Here is an 18,612-nt window from a genome sequence, read left to right as displayed (position 1 = left end):
CGCGTGGTGGCGGCGGCGCCAATCAGGAAAGCCATACCATGAACCGCACCCTGCCCCTGCCTGTGGCCCTCCCGGGCCCCGCGCTGATCCCACTCGATGATGCCAGCAGAAGGAGAGGTTTCTGTGACACCTGCTGGGGATACACAAAGTCTGGGGCTTTGGGACCCCAGGTGGGCCCTGAGTGAGGAAACCTCAGGTGCCCTCAGGGAGACAAGGAACTTGGAGAAAGTGATCGCAAAAAAAAAAAAAAAAAAAAAGTTCCTCCGAAGAATGGCAGTAATGTGGACCCCTAGGTCACAGGACAGAGGCTGGTTAAGGAAGTCTTTATTGATTCTGGAGGGTCCCCCCGCCAATATTTATTTTTATTTTTATTTTATTTTTGGAGATAGGGTCTTGCTCTGTACCCCAGGCTGGAGTGCAGTGGCACCATCAAGGCTCACTGCAACCTCGACTTTCAGGGCTCAAGCGATCCTCCCAACTTAGCCTCCCGGGTAGCTGGGACCACAGGTGTGGGCCGCCACACCCGGCTAATTTTTGTATTTTTTGCATAGACGGGGTCTCACTATGTTGTCCAGGCTGGTCTCGAACTCCTGGGCTCAAGCGATTCTCCTGCCTCAGCCTCCCAAAGTGCTGGGATTGCAGGCGTCAGCCACCATGTCTGGCCGATTCCCCAAATGGTTCCATATTCCTCTTTTGTCTTGCTCAGCCGGCATAGAACATCCCCCTTTACGCCTGGGATTTCATAGGTAGGCACTTGCACAGGTACACAGAGCCCACAGCGAGGAGGATTCCCACAAGGGCAGCGATGGAAACGGAGGCCAAAGCTGTGGGCGCGGGGCTCCAAGCTGGGAGCAGGAGGCGAGAATTAGGAACGGAACACAGGGAGGTCTGTCGACCTGCGTGGAGCTCACGCTTGGTCTGTGCGCCCTCTCGGGGTCATAACTCTCTCTGCCCCTTCCTCCTAGTCCCCAGGGTTACAGGGGTGCCTCACCAAGCATCAGTGTAACGGGTGCCGAGCTGTTGCGGACCACCAGGCCTTCGAGATTGAGGCGCGTGTGGCAGATCAGGGGCTGCCAGAAGTCGCGGGGTCCAGCAGGAAACTCGTAGGTCAAGGTCACGTTGGCCAGATCCTGGTGGGTGTAGCGCTCCAGGCTTTCGGAATAGATGACCCGGCCGCCAAGCCTCAGGGTCACCACCAAGTAGCCCACCGGGAACACGTGCGTCACGTGGCAGCGCAAAGTGTATTGCCTGCCCTTTAAGACCGGAGGCTCCAAAATCACGCTGTGGGGCGGTTCTAAGGCAAGGGGGAGCCTCTGCGTGAGGGCCGCGGGCGCTCCCTAAAGAGCCGACTGTCAACTACCCTCCCCCCACCTCTTCCAGCCCCCTCCCCTCACCCCAGCCGGGACCGAGCCCCTGTCCCTCACTGTAGGCGGTGATCCTGGTGGTGGCCCAGCGTGTTTTTCCTGCGCAGGTGACGAGGCAGTGCGCCTGGGAGCTCCAGGCCCTCACGTCGAGCAGCTGGTAATACACCCAACCCGGCCCTCTGAGCGTCTTGCCCTGCCGCAGCCGAGTGCGAAGGCTGGAATTCTGCGGCTGGGGACAGCTGTTGCTGCAATTGAGCCACACTGACCTCCCCGGCGGCACAGCCACAAACTCCGGGCTCATGCGCACCCAGAAGGGCACTGAGGTCCCCGAGGGCGCGAGAGGGCTACCCTTGGGGCCTTGCGCCCGCTTAATCCGGCGTCCCAGCGCACACCCAACTCCCGGGTAGGCTGCTGCCAAAAAAAGCAGCAGCGACAGGGGGAACAGCGACCTCATGGCAAAAAGCCCGGACTAAGGGGCCCCGTGCCAGAGAGCCAGGGCCGGCTCTAGAGATAAGGAGGCCCGCAGCCCCGCCTCCTCGACTCCACCCTAGAGAGAGAGGGGAGGCCCCAACGGAGGGCCGGGGAGTCCTGCAAAAATTCCCCTCCCCCGGTCAAGAATGAGATTCCAGGCCTCATTGAAAACCAAATTTTTTTTCTGGAGAGGAGTCTTTAGTTTTCACTAGAGACCAGAAGGTCATAGAAAGTCCCAGATTTGGACCAGAACCTCAGGGTATGGCCATCAACCCACAATGTTTTCTTGGGATAGGAAGTGGGAGGATCTGGCTGTGGCTGCTTGGAAAGGACTCCAGCTGGATATGACACCTCCCCTCAACTCACACAAGGCTGAGGCAGATGAGAAAGCTTTATTAACACAAAGGAAGTCTGGGCAATGTTGCAAGACCCTGTCTCTTAAAAAAAAAAAAATCAAATTTGCCTTGTGTGGTGGTGTAAGCCTATGGTCCCAGCTACTCAGGAGGCTGAGATGGGAGGATCACTTGAGCCCAGGAGGTCAAGGCTGCAGTGAACCATGATTGCACCACTGCACTCCAGCCTGGGTGACAGGGAGACCTTGTCTACACACACATACACACACACGCATGAGGCTTCCAAAGCTGGGAGGGAGTCCTCCAATACCTTGGCCCCCTTCCCCACTGCCTGCAGGACCCTGATCACTGCAGGAAACTGGAGCTGCAGAGTGCAAGCTCCCAGTGAAATGCAAACAGGACAAGAGGACAAGGCATAGGTTGGGCATAGTCCCTGGGCACTCATGTCCAGGAATGACCACTGAATGTCATTGTGAACACTGGCAGAAATGTATGTGGGTGGGGAGGTGGCTAACAAAGGTGTCAGTTTTGGGGGGAAGGGAGGAATAAGGCCTCACTGGGTAATCCCTGAACCTGTAACCACTATTAGTCTATACAGTGCTTTTGTGCGGATAGAAAAATCACTCCTTCTGGGGAAAGGCAGGTTGGCCGATGAGAAGTCCCAGCCCCATTTGATCTTTTCACCAGGCACCCTCCTGCAGTGTACAACCTGTACAACTGTACCTGGTGACCTTGAATGTGATTAGGACTGGGAGCTCCGTGAGGCCAGAGACCTATGTTCATTTAGCCTACATAAAAGACACTCAATAAATAGCTGGTAAAATAACAAATGAATAAATACATATCATCAAGGGTTGGGGTCAGTAGACAGCAGTGCCCAAGCTGGCATCCATCAGGAAGTGTGGGCCTTTGTGTTTTGATGCTACACATGTCTGTGGAGGGCCACTTCTTCCGTAAGTCTGTGGGGTCTCAGCATACCCAGCAGGCAGCAAGTTTCAGCATTTCCCGGCTGTATGTCCTCATGGTGGGGGTATGTCTCCCCCACCACTTCCCCTCGAGTCTTGCTCCTTCCTCTTGGCTTAGTCATGTGACTACAGATCAGATGCGTGGCCTAGTGTTTTAGGTGCAGGTACCATGGCCCCAAATGCTGTCTGCATCTGACTGAGGACAATGCCCTGTCCTCTGGCATCCCAGGGCCAGTGGGTGTAGCTGCATGGCATACGTCTTCTACTCTGTTCAGTGTGGCACCACTGCCACCGATATGGGAGGGCCGAGGAAGAGGCCCTGTCCTGGGATATGTTCAGGGAGGCGTGGCTTGCGTGTTTGGTTTCATGGGGGTGCCGTTTTGAGCCTGTTGTAGTCTGTATTTCCTGATCTTCCGCTGGCGGTTGTAGAGGTACGTGGCGACGCCTGCAGTACCCAGGATGACTGCGGCTGCTACCACAGGGATGATGACCACCTCATACCGGGGGGCTGTGGGGAGGATACAATGGGGGGTGAGGATTGCATCGGGTTCATGGCCCCTTCCCCCACCCAGCTGTGCACGCCGGCTCACTCACAGAGCACATTCACGGTCACCTCGCGGGTGACCTCCCCTCGAGTGCTCCTGGCCTGACAGAGGTAGGTGCCCTCAAGATCCCGAGTGACAGTCACTGATTGCCCAATGGGCAGTGGGAAAGTGCCATCCTTTAGACACTTGAGCTGGGGCAAGGGGTTCCCCCAAGCCTGGCACATTGGAGTCTGCTGGGAATTTTCTGGCCACGTCCAGTTTCCCGGACAATCCTTCTCGTCCAGTCGGGGTCCATCTGGAAAAACACAACAAGATGCCATGTAGGTGGGTAGGGGCAGGACTTGGAGGGCAAGACCTGATGGGACTTCAGGGATTGGGCTTTGGGGGATAGGGGTCATTGACCAGAAGCCCCACTCACACAGGACACGGAGCTCCCGGGTCTGGTTCTTGTGTACAAGCTGGCCGGCTACCTCCAGGGTTGCAGAGCAGGAGAAGCTGCGCCCGTTGTCCTCCGGGGTGGCTTTCAGCAGGAACTGGGCCCTCGGGCCCGGTGGCTGGGCTGGAACCCCATTCAGCATCACCTTGGCTCTAGGGTGGGCCTCACACTCCACTATCACCTCGGTCCCTTCTGAGACCTCTGGCTTGGTCAGATTCACGTTGGGTGCCGGAAAGCCTGGGATGAGCACACAGTGAGCCCCGTCCCGGATTCAGGTCACACCCCCGAGAAGCCCCGCTCCACCCCTGCCTCTTCTTACTGTAGATGGTCACTGTCTGCCGTGTCTCCTGGGTCTGGTTCCCCAGCATTACTCTACACAACAGCTGCTGGGTGCCCTCCTTCTCTGCGGTCACCTTGACTGAGGCCTTGGCCGAGAGGGAGTTGTTGCCATAGGTGATTGTGGTGTTCAACTTCTGGTCCCCCAGTTCCAGGGAGACCTGAGCCTCTGAGACTGGGAACAGCCCGTCCAGGGAACAGACCACGGTCCCCTGAGTGTCCACCTCTAGGACCTGGGGGCTGACAAGTTGTGGGGGAGTCGCTGGCAGGTCTAGGGAGAGAAGGAAGGTGTGAGCAGTTGGGGATGGACATCCTGAAACCCTTCTCTGGGGCATTTCATTCCCCCTCCTGCGAGATCCTCCTCCAGGGTGACTCAGCAGCCTAGAACACACGCATCCCTTAGCCGGGGCCACACCCGTCTCAAAAGATCCTGCAACCACAGGCACCCCATTGCAGGATACCCCACCTCCACCCTCTCCCTGCTGGCTTCTTCAATCCTCACCAAAGGTTTGGAGCTGGTGAGGAGCTGAGGTGTTCTCAAACAGCTTCAGCACATAGGGCCGCAGGTCCAGTTCAGTGCGGCACGAGAAATTGGCTCCGTGGTCATCTCTGCCCACGGGCACCGTGGTCGTGACCTCGGCGGGCTCCCCCACCGCTGACTGCCGGCTCAGCTCCTTCTCCCCACGGAGCAGCATCACAGTGAGGTTGGCCCGGGGTGCCCCACCCTCCACCTGGCAGCGTAGGGTAAGGTTCTTGCCCACCGGCTGCCAAGGGGGAAGGGGTGCCAGTTCCACCCGTTCTGGAGTCCCTGCAGGAAAACAGAGGTGGGCGTGTCTGGTGAACTGGACCTTGCTGCCTGCCTAACAGACAAACCGCACCTGCCTGGGAGCCCCACCTCTTCGGTATCTCCCCCAAACACTCCCAGACACCTAAGCAGATAGGAATGTCAAGTGAAAGCTGGTAAGAGGGACCCGAGTGTTTGTGAAGGAGATCAAAAATTCCTTATTCATGACAGCAGCATCTTAGAGTGAAAAGTGGAAAAGAACTTCAAAGTCAATTGCTAGGTGTCTGGTCAAATAAATTCAGCAGCCCAATGCACTAGACTGGGCAAACAGTAGCTTGATCTCGACTCACTGCAACCTCCGCCTCTGGGGTTCAGGCAATTCTCCTGCTTCAGCCTCCTGAGTAGCTCAGATTACAGGCACATATCACCATACCTGGTTAATTTTTGTATTTTTATTCTTAACCAATTAATTAATTTTTTAAACTGAGTCTCCTTCTGTCGCCCAGGCTGGAGGGCGATAGTGCAATCTTGGCTCACTGCAACCTCTGCCTCCTGGGTTCAAGCGATTCTCCTGCCTCAGCCTCCTGAGTAGCTGGTATTACAGGCATGCGCCACCACACCCAGCTAATTTTTGTATTTTTAGTAGAAACGCGGTTTCAGCATGTTGCCCAGGCTGGTCTCCAATTCCTGACCTCAAATGATCTGCCCACACTGGCCTCCCAAAGTGCTGGGATTACAGGTGAGAGCAAATACACCTGGCCTAGACATTCTTTAAAACAAAACAAAACAAAACAAAAAACCTGTTAGCCAGGTGTGATGGCTCAGGCCGTAATCCTAGCACTTTGTGAGGCCAAGGCAAGAGGCTCACTTGAGGCCAGGAGTTCAAGACAAGCCTGGGCAACATAGGGAGACCCCCATCTCAAAGAAAAATAAAAAATAAACAGGTTGGCAGGGCGCGGTGGCTCATGCCTTTAATCCCAGAATTTTGGGAGGCCAAGGCAGGTGGATCATGAGGCCAGGAGTTCGAGACCAGACTGACCAACATAGCGAAACCCCATCTCTACTAAAAATACACAAATTAGCCGGGCATGGTGGTACATGCCTGTAGTCTCAGCTACTCGGGAGGCTGAGGCAGAAGAATCGCTTGAACCTGGGAGGTGGAGGTTGCAGTGAGCTGAGATTGTGCCACTGCACTCCAGCCTAGGTGACAGAGCGAGACTCCATCTCAAAATAAATGAATGAATGAATGGTTAACTGGGTGTGGTGGTACAAACCTGTAGTCCCTGCTACTTGGGAGGCTGAGGCAGGAAGCTCACTTGAGCCCAGGAGTTTAAGGCTACAGTGGGCTGTGATCATGCCACTATACTTTAGCCTGGGAAAGAAATACCCCATTTCGGCCGGGCGCAGTGGCTCAAGCCTGTAATCCCAGCACTTTGGGAGGCCGAGATGGGCGGATCACAAGGTCAGGAGATCAAGACCATCCTGGCTAACCCCGTGAAACCCCGTCTCTACTAAAAAATACAAAAAACTAGCCGGGCGAGGTGATGGGCGCCTGTAGTCCCAGCTACTCGGGAGGCTGAGGCAGGAGAATGGCGTAAACCTGGGAGGCGGAGCTTGCAGTGAGCTGAGATCCGGCCACTGCACTCCAGCCTGGGTGACAGAGCGAGACTCTGTCTCAAAAAAAAAAAAAAAAAAAAAAGAAATACCCCATTTCTATTAAAAAAAAAAAAAAAAAAAAGGCCGGGCGCGGTGGCTCAAGCCTGTAATCCCAGCACTTTGGGAGGCCGAGACGGGTGGATCACGAGGTCAGGAGATCGAGACCATCCTGGCTAACACAGTGAAACCCCATCTCTACTAAAAAATACAAAAAACTAGCCGGGCGAGGTGGTGGGCGCCTGTAGTCCCAGCTACTCAGGAGGCTGAGGCAGGAGAATGGCGTAAACCCGGAGGTGGAGCTTGCAGTGAGCTGAGATCCGGCCACTGCACCCCAGCCTGGGCGACAGAGCAAGACTCCGTCTCAAAAAAAAAAAAAAAAAAAAAAAAAAAAGTCATGAATGACAGAGCCTAACAACAAAAAGGCTGTGCGTGGTGGCTCATGCCTATAATCTCAACACTTTGGGAGACTGAGGCAGGCAATCACCTGAGGTCAGGAGTTCGAGACCAGTCTGGCCAACATGGTGAAACCCCGTCTCTACTAAAAATACAAAAATTTGCCAGGTGTGGTGTTATGTGCCTGTAATTCCAGCTACCTGGGAGGCTGAGGTGAAAGGATCACTTGAGCCCAGGAGGCAGAGATTGCAGTGAACCAAGATCATGCCACTGCACTCTAGACTGGGTGACACAGTGAGATTCTCTTTCAGAGAAAAAAAAAAAAAAAAAGCATCAGGACCCGGGGGTCCTGCATTTGATATCCAGTCTTGCTTCTTTGCTGTGGGTAAGTGACTTTGTCTCTCTGAACCTCAGTTTCCTTAACTGTAAAATAGGGTTATTAGAGGTGGGAGTATTATGAATTCACTTAAGAGGTAGACAGAGTCGCCGTATATAAGCAGGAGGTTTCATTTTTAGAGTGATGGAAATATTTTAAAATTAGATTATAGTCATGGTTGTTTGTACAAAAGTCATTGAATTGTATGCTTAAAAGCGATTAATTTTATGGTATTCTAAATCATATCTCAAGAAAGCAAGGCTGGAGCATGGTGGCTCACACCTGTAATCTCAGTACTTTGGGAGGCCAAGGCGGGATCTTTTGAGGCCAGGAGTTCAAGGCTAGCTTGGGCAACATTGCGAGACCTCATTTCTCAAAAAAAAATAAAAAATAAAAAACAAGCTGTGCTTCAGCCAGGCGCAGTGGCTCGTGCCTGTAATCCCAGCACTTTGGGAGGCCGGAGTGGATGGATCACCTGAAGTCAGGAGTTTAAGACCAGCCTGGCCAGGCCAGGCGTGGTGGCTCACACCTGTAATCCCAACTCTTTGGGAGGCCAAGGCGGGTGGATCACGAGGTCAGGAGATCAAGACCATCCTGGCTAACACGGTGAAACCCCTTCTCTACTAAAAATACAAAAAATTAGCTGGGCGTGGTGGTAGGCGCCTGTAGTCCCAGCTACTTGGGAGGCTGAGACAGGAGAATGGTGTGAAGCTGAGAGGCGGAGCTTGCAGTGAGCTGAGATCACGCCACTGTACTCCAGCCTGGGCGACAGGGGGAGACTCCGTCTCAAAAAAAAAAAAAGGCCACACAGTGGCTCATGCCTGTAATCCCAACACTTTGGGAGGCCGAGGTGGGTGGATCACCTGAGGTCGGGAGTTCGAGACCAGCCTGACCAAAATGGAGAAGCACCATCTCTACTAAAACCACAAAGTTAGCCTTGCGTGGTGGCGCATGCCTGTAATCCCAGCTACTCAGGAGGCTGAGGCAGGAGAATTGCTTGAACCTGGGGGGCAGAGCTTGTGGTGAGCCAAGATCGTGCCATTGCACTCCAGCCTGGGCAACAAGAGTGAAACTCCGTCTCAAAACAAACACCAAAAAAAAAAACAAAAAAAAACAAGCTGGGCTTTCTGGCGGCCCACACCTGTAGTCCCAGCTACTCAGGAGGCTAAGGGTGGGAGGAGAATTTCTTGAACCTGGGAGTTGGAGGCTGCAGTCAGCTATGATTGTACCACTGCACTCCAGCCTGGGTGACAAAGTGAGACCCTGTGTCTAAAAATAAAACAGAAAGCTGTTAAGCTGTTAAAAAAAATATATATATATATGGTCAAGAAAACTCTGACTTCCAGCTCTTCTTTCTTTTTTTTTTTTTTTTTTTGAGACAGAGTCTGGCTCTGTTGCCCAGGCTGGAGTGCAGTGGCCGGATCTCAGCTCACTGCAAGCCCCGCCTCCCGGGTTCACGCCATTCTCCTGCCTCAGCCTCCCGAGTAGCTGGGAGTACAGGCGCCCGCCACCTCGCCCGGCTAGTTTTTTTTTTTGTATTTTAGTAGAGATGGGGTTTCACCGTGTTAGCCAGGATGGTCTCGATCTCCTGACCTCGTGATCCGCCCGTCTCGGCCTCCCAAAGTGCTGGGATTACAGGCTTGAGCCACCGCGCCCGGCCTTCCAGCTCTTCTTTCTTACCACCTCCTACAGACTCTTAGAGAACTTGAGGTACCCTCAAACCTCAGCCCCTAGAGGAAACCCAGCTCAGCTGCCTGGTGCAGAGGGAAGGGAGTGTCTCCTGCTCTCACCTCTCCTGACTCTGACCTTCAGTCCTTTACCAAATCCTGGTCACTGAAGTATTCAAATACTTGTCTGTCCTTCCCTTCTTGGATACGGTCACTGCCCACAACATGGGCCGCGTGGACAAGGACCATAGCCAACTGCTGTTTGGCTTCCGGTAAATCCAGCCTTCAGCTATCTAATCCCTGGCCTGCTCACAAACCCTCCAAGACTCCCTATCACCCCGAGAAGGGAAGTCCCAGCTCCTCCACCTGGCATTCAAGGCACTGCCAACCTCACCCCTCCTCCCATCAATCAACTTTTTTTTTTTAGGGGTAGGGTCTCTCTCTGTCATCCGGGCTGGAATGCAGTGGTGCAATCACAGCTGACTGTAACCTCACATTCCTGGGCTTGACCAGGCTCAGTGGCTCATACCTGTAATCCCAGCACTTTGGGAAGCCGAGGCAGGAGGATCACTTGAGGTCAGGTGTTCAAGGCTAGCCTGGCTAACATGGTAAAACCCTATCTCTACTAAAAATACAAAAAAATTAGCTGGGCATGATGGTGGGCACCTGTAATCCCAGCAACTTGGGAGGCTGAGGCAGGAGAATCGGTTGAACCCAGGAGGCGGAGGCTGCAGTGAGCCAAGATGGCACCATTGCACTCCAGCCTGGGCCACAGAGAGAGAATCCATCTCAAAAAAACAAAAACAAAAAAATACCTGGGCTCAAATGATCCTCTCACTTGAGCCTCCAGAATAGTTAAGAGTCCAAGCATATGCCACTGTACCCTGCCAATTTTTTTTTTTTTTTTTTTTTTGAGATGGAGTCTCGCTCTGTCGCCCAGGCTGGAGTGCAGTGGCCGGATCTCAGCTCACTGCAAGCTCCGCCTCCCGGGTTCGGGCCATTCTCCTGTCTCAGCCTCCTGTGTAGCTGGGACTACAGGCGCCCGCCACCTCGCCCGGCTAGTTTTTTTTGTATTTTTTAGTAGAGACGGGGTTTCACCGTGTTAGCCAGGATGGTCTCTATCTCCTGACCTAGTGATCCGCCCGTCTCGGCCTCCCAAAGTGCTGGGATTACAGGCTTGAGCCACCGCGCCCGGCCCCCTGCCAATTTTTTTATTTTTTCTTAGAGACAGGGTGTCACTATGTTGCCCAGGCTGGTCTCGAACTCCTGGGCTCAATCAATCCTCTTGCTTTGGCCTCCCAAAGCGCTGGGATTACAGGTGTGAGCCACTGCACCTGGCCCACACTAACCTACCTCCTCCTCCTCCTGCCCCCATCAAGATTCCTCCCTGCTCCAAACTTTTGCCCAGGCTATTCCCCCTCCCCAGAATGCCTGTCTTTATGAACTCCTACACATCCTTCAAAGCCCAGCTAGTGGTCACCTCCTCTAGGAATTACACCTCTAACCTTTTTGGAGAAGATTGAGCCATCCAGGGAGGCTTCTTTATGTTTACACCAGGGGTGGTGCAAGACTAAGCTACAGTCTCTCTCAGGTAACACCCTCCCACACACCTTTTACTCCTTTGCTACCTGTGCCAGCCATCTGCTCCATTTCACAGAGGTAAAAACTCAGGCAAAGTGGGGCACTGACAGTCATAGAGGGAGAAATGTGGCAGAGCCAGGTCTCAAACCTGGAATTCTACACTCTCAGCTATCAGGCAGAGGCAGGAGCGGTGGCTCAAGACTGTAATCCCAGCATTTGGGAGGCTGAGGCAGGTGGATCACCAGAGATCTGGAATTAGAGACTAGTCTGGTCAACTTGGTGAAACCCTGTCTCTACTAAAAATACAAAAATTAGCCAGGCATGGTGGCGGGTGCCTGTAGTCCCAGCTACTAGAGAGGATGAGGCAGGAGAATTGCTTGAACTTGGGAGATGGAGGTTGCAGTGATCCAGCCTGGGCAACATAGCAAGACTCTGTCTCAAATAAAAACAAAAACAAAAAAACAACCTATCAGAGATGCAGAAAAGACCTTCAAAGAGGTTTCCCTGGGGGTTTCAGAAGCTGCTTGGAATGTTCAGGGACTTCCCTCACCTGGGAAGGTCAGCATCTGCTCACCCACCCTCCAAATCAGGAGCAAAGCTGATCATTTACCCAGAGGCTTCCTTGTCCTGACACAATGATAGGAGAATGTCCTTTGTCCCTCACCGTGTCATTTTACCCATCAGAGGAGGTCTCACCTGATTGCAAAGTAAACACAGAAGCCATGTCCCCCACACTGTTAAAGGCCTTGCTAGGACTAGAACCCAAGGCTAATCCCAAAGCCACTTGGCCAGTTTTTATTTATTTATTTATTTATTTATTTATTTATTTATTTATTGAGACGGAGTCTCGCTCTGTCGCCCAGGCTGGAGTGCAGTGGCGCGATCTCGGCTCACTGCAAGCTCCGCCTCCCGGGTTCACGCCATTCTCCTGCCTCAGCCTCCCGAGTAGCTGGGACTACAGGCGCCCACAACCGCGCCCGGCTAATTTTTTTGTATTTTTAGTAGAGACGGGGTTTCACCGTGGTCTCGATCTCCTGACCTTGTGATCCGCCCGCCTCGGCCTCCCAAAGTGCTGGGATTACAGGTGTGAGCCACCGCGCCCGGCCCAGTTTTTATTTTTTAGAGACAGGGTCTCTCTCAGTCACCCAGGCTGGAGTGCAGTGGTGTCATCACGGCTCACTGCAGCCTGGACATCCCGGGCTCAGGTGATCCTCCCACCTCAGCCTCCTGAGTATCTGGGACTACAAGTATGCCACCCACGCTTGGCTAGGTTTTTTATTTTTTGTAGCTATGGGGTCTTGCTGTGTTGCCCAGGCTGGTGTCCAACTCCTGGCCTCTAACAAATCCTCCTACTTCGGCCTCCTAAATCGCTGGGATTATAGGCATATAGAGCCACTGTGCCTGGCCTGCCCAGTGCTCTTCTGTTTTTTCTTCTTTGATTTTGTTTTGTTTTCATTTGAATTCCTTATTTTGGCCTTGGTAACTAATTCTCACCATTCAAAGTCCCCAAAGTAGGAAGAACGCAAAGAGAATTCTCAGCTGAGCGCAGTGGCTAACGCCTGTAATCCCAGCCTTTGGGAGGCCGAGGCGGGCAGATCACAAGGTCAGGAGATCGAGACCAGCCTGGCCAACATGATGAAACCCTGTCTCTACTAAAAATACAAAAATTAGCCGGGCATGGTGGTGGGCGCCTGTAATTCTAGCTACTTGGGGGGCTGAGGCAGAAGAATCGCTTGAACCCAGGAGGGAGAGGTTGCAGTGAGCCGAGATCATGTCATTGCACTCCAGGCTGGGGACACTGCAAGATTCTGTCTCAAAAAGACAACAACAACAAAAAAGAATTCTCGGTCGGGCGCAGTGGCTCACGTTGTAATCCCAGCACTTTGGGAGGCCGAGGCGGGCGGATCACCTGAGGTTGGGGTTTGAGACCAGCCTGACCAACATGGAGAAACCCTGTCTCTACTAAAAATACAAAATTTGCCAGGCGTGGTGGCGGGTGCCTATAATCCCAGCTACTCGGGAGGCTGAGGCAGGAGAATCACTTAAACTCGGGAGGCGGGGGTTGCAGTGAGCAGAGATCATGCCATTGCACTCCAGCCTGGGCAACAAGAGTGAAACTCTGTCTCAAAAAAAAAAAAAAAAAAGAATTCTCCACACCCAAACCCTCTCCCACAGCCTCGCAGCCTGTCTTCTCATAGCCAACTAATATTGTCATTTCTCCCACTTCCTTTTAGGACTATTTTATACATAAATACAGCCTCCCCGAAACTGCCCCTCTGCCACTCCCTAATGTGAGGGTGGCATGCCATTCATATTCAACATACCTTCTTTCGTTTCTTTTCTTTTCTTTTTTTTTTTTTTTTGAGACGGAGTTTCACTCTTCTTGCCCAAGCTGGAGTGCAATGGCGTAATCTCGGCTCACCGCAACCTCTGCCTCCCAGGTTCAAGAGATTCTCCTGCCTCAGTCTCCCAAGTAGCTGGGATTACAAGTATGTGCCACCATGCCTGGCTAATTTTTTTTTGTATTTTTAGTAGAGACGGGGTTTCTCCATGTTGGTCAGGCTGGTCTCGAACTACTGACCTCAGGTGATCCGCCCATCTCAGCCTCCCAGAGTGCTGGGATTACAGGCATGAGCCACTGCGCCCAGCCACCTTCTTTCATTTTGACTTTACAATACACCCCAGAGCTTATTCTTTTTCAGTTCACAGGAACTTCCTGATTCTTCTACACGGTCGCATGCTATTCTGTGGTATGGCCAAGCCACGCTTTCTCTCTCTAGCCTTTCCCATTTGCCCTTTGTACAAAGTGGCAGTGAATAGTGCCATAACTCCCACCACTTCCCTTGTAGGTAGGGACACCTATAGACCTCTTTCCAGGACTGGGTTTTTTTTTTTTTTTTTTTGCTGTTTTTTTGTTTTTGTTTTTGAGACAGGGTCTCATTCTGTCTTCCATGCTGGAGTGCAGTGGCATGATCATAGCTCACTGCAGCCTCCATCTCCCTGGGCTCAGGTGATCCTCACACCTCAGCCTCATGAGTACCTGGGATTACAGACTTATGCCACCATGCCTAGCTAATTTTTTTTTTTTTTTTTTTTTGAGACACAGTCTCACTCTGTCACCCAGGCTGGCTAGAGTGCAGTGGCATGATCTCAGCTCACTGCAACCTCGGCCTCCTGGGTTCAAGTGATTCTCCTGCTTCAGCCTCCCAGGGATGGACTATAGGCACACTCCACCATGCCTGGCTAATTTTTTTGTTTTTTTGTTTTTTTTTTTTGAGACGGAGTCTCGCTCTGTCGTCCAGGCTGGAGTGCAGTGGCCGGATCTTGGCTCACTGCAAGCTCCGCCTCCCAGGTTCACGCCATTCTCCTGCCTCAGCCTCCTGAGTAGCTGGGACTATAGGCGCCCGCCACTTTGCCCGGCTAGTTTTTTTGTATTTTTGTTTTGTAGAGATGGGGTTTCACCGTGTTAGCCAGGATGGTCTCGATCTCCTGATCTCGTGATCCGCCCGCCTCGGCCTCCCAAATTGCTGGGATTACAGGCATGAGCCACCGTGCCTGGCCTAAAGGGACTTTCTAAGGATGTCCCCACCTACCCTTCAAGGAGCCCCTCCTTGACCCTACCAGCAAGTAACAAAGATTCTCCCAGGCCACTGCAGGTGCCCCTCTACGTCTCTCCCACTCCAGTCTGCCTCGTCCAGCCCTCCGGGCTCAGTTACTCACAGTACACGGTGAGGAGGGTTTTAGCTGATGACTGCCCATCAGGGCAGTTTGAATAGCACATTGGTTGACTATCTTCCTGCACATTGCTCAGTTCATACATCTTCCAGTTGTTTCCACCCGGGAGTATCTCCTTTTTAGGCAACGGAGTCTCCATGCCCAACGAGATGGGCTGGTCACAGGAGGCACTGCAATTCACTTTCACGGAGCCTCCCCGGGGCAGGATGACTTCTGGGGGGAACACAGATGTCTGGGCATTGCCAGGTCCTAGAAGAAACGCGGGAAGAGGTGACAGGCATTACAAATCAGGTTCATCAATGGGAATGTGCGCCCAGCCTGCGCCGGGTGCTGGAGGCACAGCCTCAACAAGACAATACTTTGCCTTCGATGTGGAAGTTAAAGAGAAAAATTCATGAGCAGGCCAGGCATGGTGGCTCACGCCTGTAATCCCAGCACTTTGGGAGCCAAGGCGGGCAGATCACTTGAGGTCAGGAATTTGAGATCAGCCTGGCCAACATGGCGAAACCTCGTCTCCACTAAAAATACAAAAATTAGCCGGTCATGGTGGGATGTGCCTGTAGTCCCAGCTATTTGGGAGGCTGAGGCACCAGAATCACTTGAACCCGGGAGGTGGAGGTTACAGTGAGCCAAGATTGTGCCACTGTACTCCAGACTGAGCAACAGAACGAGGCTCTGTCTCAAAAAAAAAAAAAAAAAAAAAAATTATGAGCAAACAAGATAATTAATAACTGATGTTAATATGAGCTTTGACAAAAACAAAACAGGGTGATAGAATAGACAGTGCCTTGGTGACAGGGTAATATTTCAGCAGAGATCGAAATGATGAGAAAGGGCTGGCTGTCCAGAGAAAAGGGAAGTAAGTTCCAGGCAAGTACAGAGGTCCTCGGGCAGGGTGGCTGGAGCTGAGTGAGCAAGGATGAAGAGCGGGAGATCAATTAAGGAAGATCCCATGGGCACTGAAGGCCATGCTAAAGATGTGTGCTGTTATTTATTATTATTATTATTTTTGAGATGGAGTCTCGCTTTGTCACTCAGACTGGAGTGCAGTGGCGCGATATCAGCTCACTGCAACCTCCGCCTCCCAGGTTCAAGTGATTCTCCTGCCTCAGCCTCCAGAGTATCTGGGACTAAGGCAAGCACCACCACACCCGGCTAATTTTTGTATTTTTAGTAGAGATGGGGTTTCGCCACGTTGGCCAGGCTGCTTTCAAACTCCTGGCCTCAAGTGATCTGCCCACCTCAGCCTCCCAAAGTGCTGGGATTATAAGGTGTGAGACACCGTGCCCGGCCACATGTGTTCTTTATACTTAGGGCAATAGGGAGCCATGGGAGGATTTTAGCCATCGGTTTTTTTGTTTTTTTAACAGGTCTCCCTCTGTCACCCAGGCTGGAATACAGTGGTACAATCATAGCTCACTGTAACCTTGAACTCCTGGGCTCAAGTGATCCTCCCACCTCAGCCTCCCAAGTAGCTGGGACTACAGGACACCACCATACCTGGCTAATATTTGAAAAACATTTTTGTAGACATGGGGTCTCACTATGTTGCTAAGGCTGATCTCAAACTCTTCGCCTCAAGCGATTCTCCCACCTAAGCCTCCCAAAATGCCAGGATTACAGGTGTGAGTCACTGTGTCCAACCAGATTTTAACGTGAAGTTGGTGCCCTCCTCCCTCCCAAGAAGTAAGGTGGAGAGAGTCAGCCCTCCAGGAATCAGACTGGCTCCTCACTCCCTGAGACACGTAGCTTCCCCCTCTTTGGGCCTCAATTTCCCCATCTGTAAGGTGTGTGAGTATAGCCACCCTGTTCCTTGCTAATACAAGTAACTCAGCACAGGGCAGGTAGCAACTGGCTATCTCGCAGGTAAGGGCAGGTAAGAAAGGGGCTGCTGGGAGCGGTGGCTCACACCTGTAATCCCAGCACTTTGGGAGGCCGAGGCGGGCGGATCACGAGGTCAGGAGATCAAGGCCATCCTGGCTAACACCGTGAAACCCTGTCTTTGCTAAAAATACAAAAAAATTAGCCGGGCGTGGTGGCGGGCGCCTGTAGTCCCAGCTACTCCGGAGGCTGAGACAGGAGAATGGCGTGAACCCAGGAGGCAGAGCTTGCAGTGAGCCGAGATAGTGCCACTGCACTCCAGCCTGCGGGATGAGCAAGACTCCATCTCAAAATAAAAAAAAGAAAGAAAGAAAGAAAGAAAGAAGGGGCTTATAGGGTGGGCACTGTGGCTCATGCATGTAATTCCAGCACTTTGGGAGGCTGAGATGGGCAGATCACGAGGTCAGGAGATCAAGACCATCCTGGCTAACACAGTGATTAGCCGGGCGTGGTGGCACACGCCTGTAGTCCCAGCTACTCAGGGAGGCTGAGGCAGAAGAATCGCTTGAACCTGAGAGGTAGAGGTTGCAGTGAGCCCAGACCGTGCCACTGCGCTCCAGCCTAGGTGACAGAGTGAGACTCTGTCTCAAAAAAAGGAAGGAAGGAAGGAAAGAAGGAAGGGAGGGAGGGAGGGAGGGATGGAGGGAGGGCAGGCGGCAGGGCAGGCCTATTTGGATTAGGTCCCTCAGATTCTGCTGCCTCCGAAGGTGGGAAAAAATGTCTGAGCCCAGCACTGCCCCACTTCAAAGATTCTTGTCTCGGATTTGTTCTATCTTGGATGGGGGTGTGAGAACATTGACTCCATATATTTTCCAAGGGAGATTCTGGGACCATTCCCATTTCATAAAGGGAAATGGTTACTCAGTTAGAAAGCAGTGTGATCTGGGTCTGAGTCTGGATCAGAACGCTTTGTTTTTTGAGACCAAATCTCTCTATGTCTCCCAGGCTGGAGTGCAGTGGCACCATCTCAGCTCACTGCAACCTCCGCCTCCTGGGTTTAAGGGATTTTCCTGCCTCAGCTTCCCGAGTAGCTGGGATCACGGGTGCCCACCGCCATGCCAGCTAATTTTTGTATTTTTAGTAGAGACGGGCTTTTGCCATGTTGGCCAGGCTGGTCTCCAACTCCTGACCTTAAGTGATTCACCCGTCTGGGCCTCCTAAAGTGTCAGGATTACAGGCATGAACCACCACGCTGGCCTGGATCTGAGGCTTTGTTGAGCTGTTAACCAAGCTGTCAATCTCTCACCTTCCTGGTTCCCCAAACTTACACGACCGGGAAAGATCCTCTGACCCCTTCCCTCTGTCCTAGCTAGGCTGGAGCTGGGGGAGGGTGTGCTGGCGCCTCCCACTTCTCAGCCTTGGGCCACGGATAAGTCAGCTCTGGAATTCCCCTGAGTAGAAGCAGCCCTGGACTTCCCCAGGGGCAGAGAGGATGAGGAACAGAATATACATCTTGAAGTGGGTGGGGGTCCCTTAAGCCTTGTTGGGTTGGCACACAGCCAAGTTCCCAAACCATCATGATTGAGTCCTGGGGCCAGGTGCTGTGCTGGGCCAAGATACCCTGCCAGGTGGCTGCTATGACGTTTCCCGTTTTACAGCTGAGAAACTGAAGTTTAAGAGACCCAATCTAGTCAAGCAAGGCGGTGGCCCACACAAGAGCCCAGGAGTTCAAGACCGGCCTGGGCAACAAAATGAGGTCTGCCCCTCCCTTCCATCTCCAACCGCCTTTTTCAAAGCTGCAATGTATAGCCCGAGGCCACACGTGGAGGTGATGCAGAGTCTGGATTCGAACCCACTGACTGTTGCCTTTCAATCGCTGTCTCTAGCCGCCTTCCCATAAACAGCTACCTAAGTATGCATGACCTGACCTGGGAACCGGTCCTCCCGGAGTTTTGCGGAGCTGGCCCGATGGCAATCCCCACCCCTGACTCACCTAGGAGCAGAGCCCCGAGCAGGACCACGAGTGTGGGCAGTGCGGGCTGGGGGCCGCTGGGAGCCATAGCGAGGCCAAGGTTGCAGCTCTGAGTAGCAGAGGAGCTCAGCGTCGAGTGGGACGCAGTGGGGCGCGA

General features: G+C 52.8%; 2 protein-coding genes across 2 annotated transcripts; both read right to left on the bottom strand.

The window, feature by feature from the left end:
- Window positions 1-273: 273 nt before the first annotated feature.
- On the bottom strand, window positions 274-1,877 carry LOC105476600 (intercellular adhesion molecule 4 (Landsteiner-Wiener blood group)). Its single transcript, XM_011732720.2, has 3 exons — window positions 1,425-1,877; window positions 992-1,294; window positions 274-845 (listed from the first exon to the last, which is right to left on the bottom strand). The coding sequence occupies exons 1-3, from the start codon at window positions 1,816-1,818 to the stop codon at window positions 727-729; spliced, it is 816 nt and encodes a 271-aa protein (XP_011731022.1). The 5' UTR covers window positions 1,819-1,877; the 3' UTR covers window positions 274-726.
- Window positions 1,878-2,212: 335 nt separating this feature from the next.
- Window positions 2,213-18,579, bottom strand: LOC105476548 (intercellular adhesion molecule 1). Its single transcript, XM_011732609.3, has 7 exons — window positions 18,477-18,579; window positions 14,648-14,911; window positions 4,973-5,278; window positions 4,454-4,741; window positions 4,117-4,371; window positions 3,748-3,993; window positions 2,213-3,661 (listed from the first exon to the last, which is right to left on the bottom strand). The coding sequence occupies exons 1-7, from the start codon at window positions 18,541-18,543 to the stop codon at window positions 3,489-3,491; spliced, it is 1,599 nt and encodes a 532-aa protein (XP_011730911.2). The 5' UTR covers window positions 18,544-18,579; the 3' UTR covers window positions 2,213-3,488.
- Between the last annotated feature and the right edge of the window lie 33 nt (window positions 18,580-18,612).

This window comes from Macaca nemestrina, chromosome 20, assembly GCF_043159975.1.
Source record: "Macaca nemestrina isolate mMacNem1 chromosome 20, mMacNem.hap1, whole genome shotgun sequence".
In the NCBI taxonomy this organism is placed as follows: Eukaryota; Metazoa; Chordata; class Mammalia; order Primates; family Cercopithecidae; genus Macaca; species Macaca nemestrina.
The sequence above is the reverse complement of the archived record's forward strand: the minus strand, read 5'-3'. Positions and strand labels throughout refer to the sequence as shown.

What these genes read in the sequence shown, in the direction of transcription:
- LOC105476600 (XM_011732720.2), bottom strand. Translation starts at nt 1,818, where the DNA reads ATGAGGTCGCTGTTCCCCCTGTCGCTGCTGCTTTTTTTGGCAGCAGCC. An exon ending in CACCAGGATCACCGCCTACA is followed by an intron (nt 1,295 to 1,424) that starts GTGAGGGACAGG and finishes CCCTTGCCTTAG; the next exon opens with AACCGCCCCACAGCGTGATT. An exon ending in ACCCGTTACACTGATGCTTG is followed by an intron (nt 846 to 991) that starts GTGAGGCACCCC and finishes TCCTGCTCCCAG; the next exon opens with CTTGGAGCCCCGCGCCCACA.
- LOC105476548 (XM_011732609.3), bottom strand. Translation starts at nt 18,543, where the DNA reads ATGGCTCCCAGCGGCCCCCAGCCCGCACTGCCCACACTCGTGGTCCTG. An exon ending in AACCCTCCTCACCGTGTACT is followed by an intron (nt 5,279 to 14,647) that starts GTGAGTAACTGA and finishes GTTTTCCTGCAG; the next exon opens with GGACTCCAGAACGGGTGGAA. An exon ending in GCAGACAGTGACCATCTACA is followed by an intron (nt 4,372 to 4,453) that starts GTAAGAAGAGGC and finishes TGCTCATCCCAG; the next exon opens with GCTTTCCGGCACCCAACGTG.